Source organism: Myotis nattereri (assembly GCF_964212035.1).
Source record: "Myotis nattereri genome assembly, chromosome: 3".
NCBI classification, from domain to species: domain Eukaryota; kingdom Metazoa; phylum Chordata; class Mammalia; order Chiroptera; family Vespertilionidae; genus Myotis; species Myotis nattereri.
Genome location: NC_138077.1, coordinates 67,754,954 through 67,773,464, shown reverse-complemented (window position 1 = coordinate 67,773,464; position 18,511 = coordinate 67,754,954). Strand labels below are relative to the sequence as shown.

At 43.7% G+C, this 18,511-nt stretch overlaps 1 protein-coding gene across 1 annotated transcript in view; it reads left to right on the top strand.

The window, feature by feature from the left end:
- PHLDB2 (pleckstrin homology like domain family B member 2) overlaps positions 1-18,511 on the top strand; it is a 229,086-nt gene that overhangs the window by 104,748 nt on the left and 105,827 nt on the right. Inside the window, exon 2 of the mRNA XM_081086409.1 lies at positions 11,488-11,602. Coding sequence (XP_080942535.1) covers positions 11,536-11,602 — 67 coding nt within the window. The 5' untranslated portion in view covers positions 11,488-11,535. The remainder of the gene's footprint in view (positions 1-11,487; positions 11,603-18,511) is intronic.

The window sequence follows — 18,511 nt, the reverse complement described above, 5'->3', positions numbered from 1 at the left end:
TAAAAGCAAAACTCATGGGAGGCAGTACAGGTACAGGGCAGGTATTAAGAAACACGCTCCACACTGACATAGGCATAGATCTATAGTTTGTCTATCTCTTTCTTGCTATTGAACTTGGACAAGTTCTTTATGTTTTGTGAGCTTTTGTTGTATTGCCTGTGAAATGAGGGAAATATATATATATATATATATATATATATATATATATATAGAGAGAGAGAGAGAGAGAGAGAGAGAGAGAGAGAGAGAGAGAGTTTTGATGAAGATTATAAGAGAAAAAGTACCTAACATATTTGGATTTTTGGTTTGAAGATTATAGGAAAAAATGTTTGTAAAACATTCAGCAGAGTGCTTGGCATATGACTCCTCAGAGATAATGTCTATTATTATTATTATCTGGTCTTCAGCAGTGTTCTTTAATTCTTGCCTCTGTCAATAATCTTTGCCTCAGTCCTCAAGATTCTTTTTTTAGAACAGCTTACTGAGGTATAGTTCCAATATCATACAATTTATCCATTTAAAGGATATAGCTCAATGGTTAACATAGTCATAGAGTTCTCTGCAATCCAATTTTAGAACATTTGTATCAACTCCAAAAAAGAAATCCAATACCTATTAGCAGTTACTTTCTATCTCTCCTCCACCACTGCCCCACAACCAGCACTAACTAGCCACCAATCTACTTTGTCTCTAAATACTTCCTTATTCTAGGTATGTCATATAAATGGAATGATGCAATATGTGAGCTTTTGTAATTGGCTTATTTTACCTAGCACAAAGTTTTTAAGGTTCATCTATGATGGAGAATGTGTTAGAACTTCCTTTATTTTATGGCCAAATAATATTCCATTGTATCCTATCTAATGGTAATTGGATACCTGCCCTGTACTGCCTCACATGAGTTTTGCTTTTAACTCCAACTTTCTAGGTTCATCACAAATAATCAACATCTTTAAGCCAATCTCTTTCTGCCAGCACTCCTGCAATGTTGTGTGTCTACCGATCTCGCAGTGGTAAATGGCATTTTCTTGGTTAATGGAGTGGTAAACTGGCATCTCTGCAGTCCTAATAAGGGCTGTAGAAATTACAATTGACCGTACCTTCCCTACACCTCCCGTGGGCTGATCAGCGTGATATGCAAATTAACTGCCAACAAAGATGGTGGCTAATTTGCATACTGCAGGCAGGGTGGGACAGCGCCATCCTGCCTGCCCCACCACCATCTGGGCCTGCTATTTGCCACCCAGGGTGGTGGGGTGGGACAACGCCATCCTGCCTGCTCTGCCACCATCCAGGCCTGCTATCTGCGACTCAGGGTGGCTGGTGTCCTGTGTGCAACCCGACCGGGGGCGGCTGGACAGTGCAGCAGCAATCGGCCGGCCCGCCTGGCCACCATCAGGGCATCCCGTGTGTGACCTGGCCCGGGGCGGCTGGGAGGGGCAGCGAAGGCTTGAAGGCAGCTCCGGCCAGAGAGAAGGCCTGGGTCCCGTGTGTTGGAGGAAAACCGGTGCTGGCAACCAGGTGAAGTGAAAGCCTATGGCACGAATCTTTTTGTGAAACGAGCCTCTAGTAGATACATAACATTTTATTTATCCTTTTACCTGTTTAAGGATATCTGAGTTATTTCCACTTTTGGACTATTATGAATAACTAGAGGCCTGGTGCACGACATTCATACACTGGGGAGGGGGGTGTCCCTCACCCAGCCTGCACCCTCTCGCAGTCCGCAGTCCAGGACCCCTTGGGGGATGTCTGCCTGCCGGCTTAGGCCCACTCCCTGTGGCAGTGGGACATCCCCCAAGAGGTCCTTAGCGCTGCAGTGGAGGCAGGAGAGGCCATCACCGCTGCACTCACCAGCCGTGAGCCCAGCTTCTGGCTGAGTGGCACTCCCCCGATGGAAGCACACTGACCATCAGGGGGCAGCTCCTGTGTTGGGCATCTGCCTCCTGATGGTTAGTGCACATCATAGCGACCAGTCATTCCACCGATCAGTTGATTTGCATTTTAAGGTTTTATCATATAGGATGATAATAAGAAAATGTGTTTTAAAGTTATGTGTGAATATATGTTTTCATTACCTTTGGATATACACCTACTAGTGGAATTGCTGAGCTTCATGGCAGCTCTATGTTTAATCTTTTGAGAAACATTCAGATTGTCTTCCAAAGTGTCAGTTTACATTTCCACAAGCACCATATGAGTGTCCTCTCCATTATTATCTGTCTTTTTCATTATAGCCATCCTAGTGGGTATAAAGTGGTATCACATTGCGATATTGATGTGCTTTTCCCTAATACCTAACAGCATTTTCACCTGTTTATTGATCATTTGTACATCTTTTTTGGAGAAATATCTATTCAGATCCTGTAATCATTTTCAGGTTGGAGAAATGTCTATTCAGATCCCATGATCATTGTGGGTTTTTTTTTCATGTTTCAAAAGTTGTCTTTTTTAATTTTACTTTTTAATTAGAATATGTCAGATGTACAACATAGGGGCCAATCATATACTTTACAAAGTGATACCCCTGATATTTAAGGTTCCCACCTGGCACCATAAATAGTTATTGCAATATTATAAACTGCATTCCATATTCTGGGCTCTTATATCCCCCTGACTATTTTTTAACTGCCAATTGGTACTTCTTAATCCCTTCATCTTTTTTACCCAGCCCCCCAACCTCCCTTCCCTCTGGAAACCATCAGTGTGAACTCTGTATTTATGAGACTGTTTCTATTTTGTTTATTAATTTATTTAATTCTTTAGATTACACTTATAAGTAAAATCGTATGGTATTTGCCTTTGTCTGAGTTATTTCACTTAGCATAATACCCACTAGGTCCATCCATGCCATTGCAAATGGTAAGAGTTCTCTTTTTATAGCCAAGTAATATTTCAATGTATATATGTACCATCTCTTCTATATCCACTCATGTATTGTTGGGCATTTGGGCTGCTTCCATATCCTGGTTATTGTAAATAATGCTGCAATCAACATAGGGGTACATATATTCTTTTGAATTAATGTTTGGATTTCTTTGAATATATACTCAGAGGTGGAATCACTGAATCATAAGGCAGTTCCATGTTTAATTTTTTAAGTAATATCAATATTGTTTTTTATAATGGCTACATCAATCTGCATTCCCACCAACAGTGCACAAGGGTTTCCTTTTCCCCACAATCTCACCAATAATTGTTGGCTATTGATTTATTAATGATAGCCATCTGACAGGTGTGAGGTGATAACTCATTGTGGTTTTAATTTGCATTTCTCTGATGATTGGTGACACTGAGCTTCTTTTCATATGTCTATTGGCCATGGGTATGGCCTCTTTAAAGAAGTGTCTATTCAGATCCTCTGCCCATTTTTCAATTAAATTGTTTCTTTCTTTGGTGTTGAGTTGTATGTGTTCTTTATAAATTTCAGGTATTAACTCCTTGTTGATTGGATGCATCAGTAATGAATATCTTCTTCCATTTAGTAGACTTTCTTTTGGTTTTGTTGATTGATTCCCTTGCTGTGCAAAAACATTTTAATTTGATATGGTTTCATTTGTTTACTTTTCCTTTTGTTTCCCTTACCCAAGGAGATATATCAGAAAAACATATTGCTAAGAGAAATGTCAGAGAGTTTACTACCTACATTTTCTTCCAGGAGTTTTATGGTTTCAAGTCTTACATTTTAAGTCTTTAATCTATTTTGAATTTATTATTGTATACTAGAGGCCTGGTGCATGAAATTGTGTACTAGAGGGGGTGGGGGGTGTCCCTCAGCCCAGATTGCGAGAGGGCTCAGGCCAGGCCAAGGGACCCCACTGGTGCACAATCGGGGCTAGGGAGGGTCACAGGAGGTTGGCCAGCTGGGAAGGGACTGCGGGAGGGCTCCATGGCATGTCAGGCCCATCACATTCCGTCTCGATTGGCTGGACCCCAGCAGCAAGCTAACCTACCTGTCGGAGTGTCTACCCCCTGATGGTTAGTGCACGTCATAGCAACTGGTTGACCAGTTGACTGTCTGCCCCCTGGTGGTCAATGCACATCATAGCAAGTAGTTGAGCAGCCTAGCATAGCGTTAGCATATTACACTTTGATTGGTTGAACGGACAACTGGACTACTGGACACATAGCATATTAGGCTTTTATTATATAGGATGGTGCAAGAAGTTGGTATACTTTTATTTATTTATTTTTGCATGTATATGTCCAATTTTTCCAAACCATTTATTAAATAGACTGTCTTTATCCCATTGTATGCTCTTGCATCCTTTGTCAAGTAATTAACCATGTAAGTGTGGGTTTATTTCTGGGCACTCTATTCTTTTCCATTGATCTATGTGTCTGTTTTTATGGCAGTACCATGCTGTTTTGATTCTATAGCTTTGTGGTATAGTTTGATATTAGGTAGTGTGATACCTCCAACTTTGTTCTTTCTCAAGATTGCTTAGCTATTCAGGGCCTTTTGTGGCCCCATATAAATTTTTTGGATTCTTTGTTCTGCTGTCTAATCTGCTATTGATTCCTTCTAGTGTGTTTTTCATTTCATTATTGTATTCATTATTTTTGACTCATTCTTATTTATGGTTTCTATATTCCTTTTGTGCTTTTGAAGTTCTCACTAATGCCAAGTTCCTTGAGCATTCTTATAACCATTGTTTTGAACTTTATATCTGATCGATTATTTGCCACCATAGCAGTTAGTTCTTTTTCTGGAGATTTCTCCTATTTTTTCACTTGGGGCATGCTTCTTCGTCTCCCCATTTTGTCTGCCTCTCTGTTGTTCCTATGTATTACATAAATCTGCTATGTCTCCCAGTCTTGATAGGATGGCCTTATGTAATACATGTCCTGTGGAGCCCAGTGGCGCAGTCTCCCTGTTTACCTGAGGTGGGTGCTCCAGCGATGTCCTTTCTGGGGATCCTAGCGCCCTCTTGTTGAAAGTGAGTTTTGATTGTTTTTGGTATGTCTGTGGATGAGGTTGACTCTCAGGCTATCTGGGCTATGAGGATTGGCCATGACCACAGTGTATGTATTGGGGATGACCCCTTAAAATGGGTTTTGCCCCAGCTGGGTGTGGTGCCTGCCAAGACTACCCTTTGGATGTGCTGCTTGTGGAGCTAATTAGGTTGTGCTCTGATGTGATCTGAATCCAGCCACCACAATCTAATTGTGTTGGTTCTGGGGCCTGTTGGGAGGGATTCTTATGCATGTCAATGTCAGACACTGTCTGTGACTGGTCCTGGGTTATCTGTTAGGAGCCACAAAGTAATGCATGTTTGGTAGCTTCCCATGCTGGGCCTAGGAATATGTGGGAGCAGTCAAGTTGTGTACCAAGGCCAGCTGCCACCAATATTGGCCTGGGGTAGGTCAGCGAAAGGCCCAAGGCACGCTGAGACCCACTGCCATCTTCTGGCTGCTTATAAGGTGTAGCCACTGAACAAACCTCAGGTGATACACAAGTTGCATGAGTTAGGTTCTCTGGGAGTCACTAGGTAAGGGCAAGTCACTAGATAAGGGCAAGTGGTATTCACGAGATTAATGTAGATTCAAGCTCAGTGCCAGTTATGGTCTTAGGCACTCAGCAAATGCCTCAGGGTACACTGAGGCCACTTGCCACCCACCTTTGGCCTTTGGACCTTTGTGTCGGTGCAGGGTGTCTGGGAGTCATCAGGGTAGAGCAGTGGTTCTCAACCTTCCTAATGCCATGACCCTTTAATACAGTTCTTCATGTTGTGGTGACCCCCAACCATAAAATTATTTTCGTTGCTACTTCATAACTGTAATTTTGCTACTGTTATGAATCATAATATAAATATCTGATATGCAGGATGTATTTTCATTGTTACAAATTGAACATAATTAAAGCATAGTGATTAATCACAAAAACAATATGTAATTATATATGTGCTTTCTGATGGTCTTAGGCGACCCCTGTGAAAGGGTCATTCGACCCCCAAAGGGGTTGCGACCCACAGGTTGAGAATCGCTGGGGTAGAGCCAGTAAAGTTTATCAGGCTAGAGCACATTAAGTTTTGGCCATTGGAGGGAGAGCTCTGCATAGGAACAGTGGTACCCATAGGGCTTGCAAGAAGATGGTATTCACCCTATAAACACAGAACTTAGTCTCTCCCTGTGCATCTCAAGCACCACCCTTAGCCCACTTGGAATTCTCCCAGAGTTTTTAAGAAACGCAACGATTTGAGTGAAGATTGGTTGCCACCAGCAAAACCCACAGCTATGGGAGAACCAGTTAGGGTGGGACCTCAGGAAGACTTCAACGTGGAGCTAATGTAGCTCCCAAAGTTAATGTCATGTGGGGAGAGGGCTCCACACAGGATCAGTGGTACATGTTGGGTGTTTGAGGAAAAGGGACCTTGCTCTAAAGCCACACAACTCAGTCTCTGTGTGTCTCTGACACTCTCAAACTTGCCCGGAATTCCTCAAGAGTTTTTTAAGAAAGATTGCAATGCAGGCTTGGGTTGGCTGCTGACAGCAGAGCCCACAGCCATGAACAAACTGGTTATGGCAGGGCCTCAGGGAGACTCCAGAGTGGATCCCAGGCCAATGCCTTGTTGGGTGAGTGGCAGACCAGTAAAGATGGTGTTAGTAGGTGGTATGAGAAAGAGACTCAACACAGAGACATTGGTGGCATCTCTCCAGCTCTCTGAAGCCATACAATTCAGCCTCTCCCTATATGACTCCAGCGCCGAGCCATCTTCTCTCTGCCCAGGGTGAGTGCCTTCGAGTAAGATTTTGTGTGCAGTCCCTGGGTTTCCATCAACCTTCTGTCTTACAGCAGATATTATGTGGGCTCCTCTTTCCAGCACTGGTGCTCTGGGCTGGACAGTCCGGCTTAGGATTGAGAGCCCTTGCTCCTCTGCAGCTGAAATATTCCTCCAGATTCTTAACCATGGCACATGGGTGCAGAGCGGGCTAATTTCCTACCTCTGCCCCTCCTACCAATCTCATCGTTGCTTCTTCTGCATATCCTTAATTATAGAACTTCTGATTAGCTACTCTTCACATGGTTCTCTGTGTTGGTTTTTCTATAATTTAATTGTAATTTTTATGTGATTATGGGAGAAGGTGAGTCCAACTTCCACTTACTCCACCATCTTGGATTTTTAGAAGTTGTGTATCATCTGAAAATTTGTTTCAAATTTCTCAGCCTTAACAACACAGCTACTTCTCTTCTTTAGTAGACTGCTCTTACATGAAGAACATATAAACCACTAACTTTGTCTTTATTTTCTGAGTAGCAACCACAGGTTTAAATAAAACATTTAGCTCCTGGCATTCTTCTTCTCAATGTATGTTGTGCCAGAGGAAACAGCTATAATGCCACTCCAGAAAAGCCCCATTTTCCATTTTAAGAGTTATTTTTCTAGTTTAGATACAAGTCCTATCAGATATGTGATTTGCAATATTTTCTGGCATTCTTTGAGTTGTCTTTTTACTTTCTTGATGGCAGCATTTTCAGCACAAAAGTTTTTTAAGCCTCTATTTAATATAACAATGCAAGTCTATATTTCAGCATTTTCTTCTAAAATAATATTGAAGTTGGTACTTTCAATGGAAGAGTTGGCCTTATAATTCATTGACAAAAGTGAGGCCCTCAGTATGGAATTCCTCTACTCTCAACCTCTCCTAACACACAGCTATTGATCTAGATGGGCATCTATTCACATCTCCTTTCCCCAACCTATTCTCTTAGAATGAGGAGCACTTCATCTAGTCAAAGCCAACCATCCACTGGGTTCTTGACCCTATCCTCTCTTTCTTCTCCCATGATCATCTTCAATCACTTGGTCCCCCTTTCTCATATATCTTTACCATTTACCTCTGTACCTTCCTTCAGATTATGAATCAGTTAGCTCACTGCCTCTCATTTTGAAGAAAAGCAAAACTTCTCAATATCTATATCTTCCAAATACATATCTTCAGCCATGATATCTAACTTCACTTGGATGTTTTATGGATGTATTCTAATTCAACATATCTAAAATTGAATTCCCCTTAAAATTCCACATCTCCTCCACTCTCTATTTCCATTCTTAAATAATAGCACCATCATCTACTACTTTACCCATATTTACACCAGACTCTCCCCGGTACTCACCTCCCGGTACCAATAAATCATCTTGGCCTGATGACTTTTACCTCTCATATGTATCACAGTCTGGACCTTGTTATCTTAAACAAATGCTTTAAATTAATTTCTTAGCATCTGTCCTCTCAAATATTGTATAGACCCATAATGGTCTTTGTGCCTCTAGTTCTTCCAACATTAAAATCCATCCTCCTTAATACATCAAGAGTAATTTAAAAGAGAAACCAAGATGGCGGCATAGGTAAACACCAGAAATTGCTACCTCCCATAACAACTTCAAAAATACAACTAAAACACAAAACGGACATCATCCAGAACTACAGGAAGGCTGGCTGCGTGGAACCTCTACAACTAGAAGGAAAGAGAAAAGCACACTGAGACTCAGAGAAGGTGCGGAAGTAAAGTGCAGAGGTACGGAGGCTCGCGTGGAAAGGGGCTGGCAACTGAGAATGCGGCTGTCTTTTTGAATTGGGAGGGAGTCACAAGCCCCCAACTGCTCTGAACTCCACTTCCGGGAAGTCTCTGGGGACCCAAACTCATACGGGGAGAAACTGGACTGTCTGGCAGCAGGCAGAACTCGGAACTTGAGGGTGGCTTTCTCTCAGAGTGCTTGCAGCGATTACCAGGACACTGAGACTCGGGGCCTCTTAGGGCAGGGCTGAGGATCAGCCATAGCTGTTCGCTCTGCCCTGTTGATTCTCTGAGACCCCGCCCCACCCAAGCTGCGGCAGAGGCTTTTGCATATGAATGCCCTGGCCCTTTGCAATCTGAAAATTACCTAACAAACTGCAGCTGGGCCAAACAGACCCAGAACTTCCAAGAGAAGGCCCAAGGCCCCACAGCAGCTTGCATTGCTTCACAGCTGGGCCTCATCTGGGCACCTCCAAAGCCCAAACAAGGAAGGAGAATCTGCATACCTCTTCATAACCCCTGCTGGGTAACCTCAGGCAGAGGCTAAATTAGCACCTCCTTAGATCCAAGAGCCAGTGTACCCAGTGGTCAGAGTGGGATCATCCAGATTACAACTCCTCAGATCCATAAGGGACACACTCAGGGGGCAGACTCAGTGAGCACCAAAGCCCCACTGAAGCAAGTCTTGCCCCAGAGGGGTGTCTTCAGCACAGAAGTTCTCCCACCATAGACACAGCTGATTCTCACAGACAGTTGGCCTGGAGGTCAATTCCTCCCAGTGATACCTACAACAATCAAGGCTTAACTACAACAAGATTGTGCACAAAGCCCACAAAGGGGTGCACCAAGAGTGTCCACCTCAGGTAATTGGGGAGGCTGAGCCACTGGGCCCTATAGGACACCTAGCACACCAAGCCACTCTACCAACACAGGGAAGCATAAAAAATGCGGAGACAAAGAAACAGGTCACAAATGACAGAAATGGAGGAAAGCAAACTACTGGATATAGAGTTCAAAACCACGGTTATAAGGTTTTTCAAGAATTTTCTAGAAACCACTGATAAATTTAGTGAGACCCTGGAGGATATGAAAAAAGACCAATTAGAAATTAAGCATACACTGACTGAAATAAAGAATAATATACAGAGATCCAACAGCAGACAAGAGGATCCCAAGAATCAAGTCAATGATTTGAAATACGAAGAAGCAAAAAATGCCCAACCGGAAAAGCAAAATGAAAAAACAATCCAAAAACATGAAGATAGTGTAAGGAGCCTCTGGGACAACTTCAAGCGTAGCAACATCTGAATTATAGGGGTGCCAGAAGATGAGAGAGAACAAGATATTGAAAACCTATTTGAAGAAATAATGACAGAAAACTTCCCCTACCTGGTGAAAGAAATAGACTTACAAGTCCAGGATGCACAGAGAACCCCAAACAAAAGGAATCCAAAGAGGACCACACCAAGACACATCATAATTAAAATGCCAAGAGCAAAAGACAAAGAGAGAATCTTAAAAGCAGCAAGAGAAAAACAGTCAGTTACCTACAAGGGAGTACCCATACGACTGTCAGCTGATTTCTCAACAGAAACTTTGCAGGCCAGAAGGGAGTGGCAAGAAATATTCAAAGTGATGAATAGCAAGAACCTACAACCAACATTACTTTATCCAGCAAAGCTATCATTCAGAATTGAAGGTCAGATAAAGAGCTTCACAGATAAGAAAAAGCTAAAGGAGTTCATCACCACCAAACCAGCATTATATGAAAAGCTGAAAGGTATTCTTTAAGAAGAGGAAGAAGAAAAAGGTAAAGATAAAAATTATGAACAGCAGTTACATATCTATCAACAAGTGAATCTAAAAATCAAGTGAATAAAAAATCTGATGAACAGAGTAAACTGGTGAATATAATAGAACCAGGGGCATAGAAAGGGAGCAGGCTGACAATTCTTGGGGGGAAAGGGGTGTGGGGGTGCAGGAAGAGACTGGACAAAAATCGTACACCTATGGATGAGGACAGTGGGAGGGGTAAGGGCAGAAGGTGGGGTGGGCACTGGGTGGAGGAGAGCTATGGGGGGGGGGCAAAGAGAAACAACTGTAATAATCTGAACAATAAAGGTTTAATTTAAAAAAAAAGAGTAATTTAAAATTCAATAGGGAATGGGCATTGTTATTTTAAAAGGAGTTTACCAGTACATACTGGTTTTGTGACCTTTGATAACTTGTTTATTTTTCCTGGGCCTGAGGTTTCTTATCTGTACAATGGAAATGATAGCACTTATTCTTAGAGTTATTGTGAAAATCAAATACACAGCAGGAACGCAGCAAATAGGAGTCCTTGCATGACAGTGAGATCATATTATCTTGTAGGGCATCTCCTAGTCTGCATCCCTGAGTCTGCAGAAAAACAAAACAAAGAAACTGGACATATAAGACCTGTAGGAAGCCTGACAAGTCAAGAGCTCCTTGGAGAGCTCTTTAGAACAAAGACATTAGCTAAACCTTTTCTATAATATGAAATTTTGTAAAAAGATATAATAAATACAAAGTACCCAATAGGATAGCTGGTAAATAAGCATGGGGGGAAAAATTAGAAAATAAGCAACAATAAACCCCAAGCAGAAACAACTATGCTGATAAATGGATTCTTCTTACTGGCTAAGTGTTGTTCACTGCTTGTTTGCTGGCATATTTTGTTGCTGTTTTTTTTTCCCCCCAAATCTTTAATTAATCTATTCAAAAGTGTGCTTTCATTGATGATGATTGGTGGTGACGGTGTTTAAGTTTTGTCCTTCTAAAGGCTAATCAGCAGTGAGATTATAGGAAGACCCAGAATGTTTGTTTTTCAAATTCAAAGTAATTAGTGTTTCTCAGATGGTAATTCTGTTGACGGTCAGTTGTCAGAGTTCACCGTGGCTTTCAGCTTCCCAATCGTGATATTTCTCTTTTCTTGCTGTGTACAGGCTGGCACCCATCCCAGTTCCTCCTCTGAGATTCAGCAGAAGATCCCGATGGAGGAGGATAATACCCAGAAAGAGGAGTCCCAGGAGGATGGAGCTAGTGATGAGCAACACTTAGGTGAGAACTCCCTGGGTGTGCACTTCATGCTCAGAGATTTTCAGTAATGACTTTAGAGTATTTCCTGTCTACCATACATATGGAATAACTGAGCATTGTTTAGCTAGCATAAACCTAGGAGTCCAGCAAGCAGCAGGAAGGCAGCCTAAGATTGGCTGCCCTCACTGAAGACATGCTGAGTTTGAACCAGATGCTGAATGGCATGCAGGCCAAAGCAGCTGGCATGGCAATTTTTTTTCCAGTAACTCATCAGTCATTAAAAAATCAAAGCTCACACAAAAAAAGAGTAGATGGAACAAACAGAGAAAGACATCATGGTTTTATCTCTCTAGAAGAGAAGCTGATCCTGCAGTCTCCTTTCAGAAGGGACGAGGCTGCAACCCAATCACTCCCAATTCACAGGGCTTGTGCTGGCTGAGTCTTTATAATGTGTTTCCAGCATTCAAAACTGAATAAATAGGCTCATAAAATTTATATTTTCCTCATTATTTTTTATTATGCCTCAGATGGTCAAGTAATCGGGGTTGGGGAGGAGGTGCTCAGGGATATGCTGGGAACCTGGTGTCAGGTAACCTCATTAGTATTTCCTTAAAACCAGCACCTTGTCTCTGCACTGCAAAGTCCTCTTTATTAAGGGAGAATGATTTCAAGCTAGATTAAAATTTTCATTTAATTATTGTGCTAAGTTCTAGACACAGAAACAAAAATAGTTAAAATAGAAATCTCCTGTATTAGCATTAGTTAAGGGTTCCCCAGAGAAACAGAATCAATAGAATAGACACACACACACACACACACACACACACACACACACATTGGATGGGGCAAAAGTAGGTCTACAGTTGTTTGTATGGAAAATAGTACAAAAATTCATAAATGTTAATACAAGAATAATCTGTTTCATTCATTCACAATCCTAAACCTACTTTTGCCCCACCCTGGAAGGAGAGAGAGAGATGGAGATTTATTCTAAGGAATTAAATGATTGTCTCACATGGTTGTTGGGGCTGGAAATCTTAAATCTGTAGGGTAGGCCCCAAGGCTGGAAGTTCAGGTAAGAGTCAATGTTGCAGTCTTGACTATGGATTCTGCAAGGCAGCAGACTGGAAATTCAAGGAGCATTTCTATGTTGTAGTGATGATTCCCTCTTTGTAAAACTTTAGTCTTTGCTTTTAAGGCCTAACTATTGGATGAGGACCACTCACATGATAGAAGGTAATTCACTTTTCTCAAAATCTACTGATTTTAATGTTAATCACATCGAAAAAATATCTTCACAGGAACTTCTAGACTGATTTTTGACCAAACAGCTGGGCACCATAGCCTAAGAAAGTTTAACCATCATAGTTCCCTTACCTAAGGGAGTTTATGTCTTGAGCAGAGATGGAAAATAAAATAGAAAAATTTGCAATCCAGTAATATGAAATATTTTGGCACTTAACCAAGACTGGGATTGAAATAGGGAAAAGCTTTCTGGAGAGCATGACTCCTGAACTGACTGCTGCTGGTTATGAGGGGAGAAGTGTATGAACATGATAAATAACTACAGGAAGCATATCATGATTGACACTTCCCCTCCTTTCAGGAAGAGGAGAGAGGAAATGGTATGCCACTAGGTAGAAACATACCCTGGAGAGACCAAATGATTTTATTTTTTGTTTATTTGTTAACTAGAGGCCGGGTGCACTAAATCTGTGCACAGGTGGGGTCCCTTGGCCTAGCCAGCGATCCAGGGCCGATCAGGTTTCCTGCCTCCCCGCCTCCTCCATCCTTCGTGGCCCGCACACTGCCACCACACAGTTCCCTGCCTCCCCACCTCCTCCCTTCCTCCTTTCCTCGCTGCCCACGTCCACCACCGCCACCCACCCCCAGTTCCCTGTCCCAGCCCGGGGCCCAACCCCGATCAGGTAATTGAGACCTGCCGGCCAGGAGGAGGAACCAGGAGGTTGGCCAGCAGGCCCCAATTGGGCGATCGGGGCCTGCCAACCAGGGGGAGGAGCCAATTGCTACTGTGGTGGGCTGGCAGCAGGCCAATGGGGCCTGCCGACCAGGGGGAGGGACTCAGGAGGTTGGCTGCCAGCCCAGAGGAGGGAGCCAGCCCTCGACTCCCTGGAAAAGGGGCCATGTTCATTGACACCCACCCCCGGTTCCCTATTTCAGCTCGAGGGCCCGGCCCTGATTGGACGATCAGGGCCTGCTGGTTGTGGGGAGGCACCAGGAAACTGGCCAGCAGGCCCCATCAGCAATCAAAGCCTGCAGGCTGGGGGCAGCACCTGCATTGTGTGTCATAGCGACTGGACATTCCAGTCATTCTGGTCATTCCATGGTAATGGTTAATGGTTGCTTAGGCTTTTATATACATACTAGAGGACCGGTGCTCAAAAATTTGTGCACTCTGCGGGGAGGGGGGGCCCTCAGCCTGGCCTGTGGCCTCTCGCAGCCTGGGACCCCACAGGGGATGATCACCTGCTGGCTTAGGCCCGCTCCCCAGGGGATTGGGCCTAAGCTGGCAATCAGACATCTCTCTGGCAGCCTGGCAGCCCTCGGGGGATGTCCACTTGCCAGTGGGGAGCAGGCCTAAACTGCAGTCGGACATCCTTAGCGCTGCTGAGGAGGCAGGAGAGGCTCCCACCACCACTGCTGTACTGGCAGCCATCAGCCTGGCTTGTGGCTGAACAGAGCTCCTCCCATGTGAGAGCACCCTGACCACCAGAGGGCAGCTCCTGCATTGAGCATCAACCCCCCTGGTGGTCAGTGTGTGTCATAGTGACCAGTCATTCCCAGTCCTTCTGCTGTTAGGGTCAGTTTGCATATTACCTTTTTAGTATACAGGATAGAGGCCTGGTGCATGGGTGGAGGCCGGCTGGTCTGCCCTGAAGGATGTCCCGGATCAGGGTGGGGGTCCCATTTGGGTGCCTGGCCAGCCTGGGTGAGGGGCTGATGGCTGTTTTCAGCTGGTCACACCCCCTTCAAGGTGGGGGTCCCCACTGGGGTGCCTGGCCAGTCTGGGTGAGGGGATGATGGCTGTTTGCAGCTGGTCACACACCCTTCAGGGTGGGAGTCCCCACTGGTGTGAGGGGCTGAGGGCCGTTTTCAGGCTGGCGGGTGACTGAAGCTCCCAACCTCTCCTTTTTTTCTTTTCTTTTTTTATTCTTGGATTTATTTACCTTCTATGGCTGTCACTGGAACTGAGAGCCAGCTTTAGCTCTGAGACTCGGTTCCAGCTCTGAGACCTCGGCTGCTGAAAGCAGGTATCTGGGTTTGTTTGGCTTCTATAATTGAAACACTGTTGCAGCTCCAGCTCTGATGGCTGAAAGCAGGTTTCTGGGGTTTGTTTAGCTTCTATAATTGCATCATTGTTTCTTAGAGTGCAGCTCAGAGGCCGGCAGCGGCAGGCGGGGAACCTTGGCTTCCTCCATCACTGGAGCAAGCAAGCCTCCTGTTCGCTTCAGCTGCCTGGCTGCCAGCTGCTATCTTGGTTGGCAGTTAATTTGCATATCGCCCTGATTAGCCAATGGGAAGCGTGTCAGAGGTACAGTTAATTACCGTGTTTTTCTATTATTAGATAGGCTATAGATGCTAAACTGAGGATTCTGGATTTATCTCATCCTGAAGGCATGGAAGAGTCACTGAAGAATTCTTAAGATTGAAGTGACTAGATTAAATTTTCAATATTCAAGACCAATTCACATATTCAACAAATATTTTATAGTGTCTGCCGTGTATGAAAATCTGTGGGAGGCTCTGGGGATATAATGGTCCCTGACCTCACAAAGCTTAGAATTTAGTGGGGAGATAAGAAAAAAAAAGACAAATATAATAATTACAAACTTTAATTAGTGCTATTGAGACACAGACCTAATTTAGAAGCTTTATAATTCCAGTGTCTGCCTACTGCTGACCCACTGGCCATCACATCCCTACCATAAGTGCAAGCTTCAAATACTGAGTAATCACTCAGCAACTTCCCAAACCCCATTACCTCTCTGGGCCAAATACACAGGGTCTTGGATTTGATACTCCTTGACTCTTTCATGAAAGTGTGAATCTTACCTTTGCCTTTAGGCCCTTCCATCTTCCATTGCCTTGAGTGAGCCTTGCCTATCACACACCCAATGTTCCTTCAGCCCCAGGACTAGTGAAACTTCATCTCCCCCGACACCCAGGCTTGGTCCTGGCCCTCTCTAGGAGTGGGAATTAAGAATACAACCAGGTGATAAATGAAGGTAAAGGGGATGGAGAGAAGAGTACTATTGACAGGTGTTTAAGAGGTAAAAATGATTTGATTTGGGAACAGATTAGTAATAGAGGTTGAGAAAAAATAAGAGACTGAGGACCTTTTCCAAATTGGAGGGTTGGAAGACTAAATATAAGAAGTGACCTTTATTTAGTTATGGAATATAACAAAGAAGGAAGGTTAAGAGGTGCCAGTGGGGGGAGGTGATGATTTGGATTTGCTTGGTCTGTGGTGCCCAGGAGCCATCCCTGTGAAGGTGCACAGTATGTACCCACCTTCTTCCATCTGTATCCCTCAACACTCCTTCTTTGTTATACTGAGGATTGTGGCAGTTGTAATTAAAGACAAGAGATTGATATTTCCAATAGGATCAAAACATTAAACTATTTACAAAGTCATAGAGAATTTAACATGACATTCTAATAGCCCATGAGAGATGAAACTTTCTTTGGATGACAAATTACCACTGAATTATTCATTAAGAGTAATGTTGCCCTCCAACCATTTGCATCCTTCAAAATTGCCTGTGTAAGAAATTTTCCACCTGCATGGTCACTTTGATAAACTTCAGGAATCAGATAGGATAAGAGCTTGTACAACAGGAAAATAATCAACCACATCAAGAATTGTTTTGATTGCATTGTCTATCAATGTTCAACAGACCAGAGGAATGAAAAGCAGTGAGGTGATCCCCAACCCCTACCATAGCACTCCAGTTGTTAGAGGTCCTCAGACTTCACCTGGGCTTTTTGGAGAGGAAACAGAAGGAGAGCCACAGAAAGCTCTGTTAGCAGGCATCAGGAAGCGGGAGGGAAACACACCCTTTAAGCATATCCACAATTCATTCAATATAGGTAACTTCCCCCTTGTGCATTGTTGGGTTGCTAAGCTAAGCCTTTTGTAACACTAACTTTAGTATTAACATTAAAGGTGTGGAATATCCATACATTTACCCATGTTGAAGTTCTGGAAGTTCTTATATCAATCTCATAATTATAATACAAATATCCTGGGCAGCAACCTCTTTAAATGAACAAGAGGAGGACCTTTTAAATAGACTTTCTTTTTGTTCCTTTTGGAGAAACACAGTAAATGAATTGCAATCATCTTCTTTAGGCATATTTTTAATTCATAGAAACTCTCCTGGTTCCTGAGAACAGCCAGAAATTCCAATGAGTCTAAAAGAACTATACTACTTATAAATATCACTCTCTGTATCTCAGAAATGAGTGCTACAATCATTTAGAACCTCGTGAGTGCTGATAAATCTGTAGTCAGAGCTGGGTGCTATATAATAATTTTTTATTAGCTCTCTTAACAACTCCCCTGAGAGAAATAATGCACTTAATATTCCCATAATGTGAAACATCAAAGGGGTCAATCAAGTAGCCCCCAGCACCTAGTGACACAGCCAGTACATTAGAATTTTAAGTCACTGAATTTCTAGTCCAACACATGACTCAACAGCCAAAAGGTACCTGTTTCATGCTTATTTAAATGAGAACCTTTGGATCTGTGACTATGGCATCATCATAAGGTGAAAAAAGGACGGCAGTAAAGAACTGACAGAGAGATTCAGGATCCTAACTGGGACCTTATATAATTCAGTTGAGCCCCTGGACTTGCATGGATACTTTTGTCTAACATACAGTATTAGGAAATAGAATCCATGGTGCTTTCCTGGAGTTAACTTTAAACCCAGTCACTGGAGCTCATCTTTCTCTTTCCTCCTAGCCCTATATAATCAGTTTCCACTTCCTACACAGCTGCTGCCTTTTCCTGTATTAGCCAGGCAAGGGGGAGCCAGTGCAAGTGTAGAGCAAGGAAATGACATAATTAAAATGGTATTAGACATGAAATCTTAAATTCAAAGCCCCATCACTCCCCTGCCCCGAAATCTGGTCCTGACTCCCTAGGTTCCATCTCCCATGCCCCACTCCATGCACTGTGGACTCAGGCCAGCTGCTTTGGTCCCTAGCCTTCCTTGGCTTTACTGTGGCCCTGCCTTGTTCATGTTATCTCCTCTGCAAAGACTCATTGGCCATAGATACCCTTTTTTTTACAGTATCCTATATAATAAAAGCATAATATGCAAATTGACCAAACGGCAGAACGACCAGTTGCTATGACACGCACTGACCACCATGGGGCAAACTCTCAATGCAGGAAATGCCACCTCGTGGTCAGTGTGCTCCCACAGAGGGAGCACCACTCAGCCAGAAGCTGGGTTGACAGCTGTTGAGCACAGCGGCAGTGGTGGGAGCCTCTCCTGCTTGCAGCGGTAAGAAGTGAGGGATCCCAGACAGCGAGAACCCTGGACTGTGAGCAGGATGTCTGACTGCCAGCTTAGGCCCAATCTCCTCAGGCCTAAGCCAGCAGGTAGACATCCCCCAAGTGGTCTTGGACTGGGAGAGGGTGCAGGCTTGGCTGAGGGACTCACCCCAGTGCACGAATCTCATGCACCGGGCCTCTAGTAATTTTTTTACATTACACTAAAGGCCTGGTGCACAAATTTGTGTACGGGTGGGGTCCCTTGGCCTGGCCAGCAATTGAGGCCTATCAGGGGGCCGGCCAGCTAAAGGGAGGGACCCCAGGAGGTTGGCCGGTTAGTTGGGGACTGGCCAGCTGGTGGTAGGGACCACGAGAGGTTGGCCTGCTGGCCCCCCCAATGG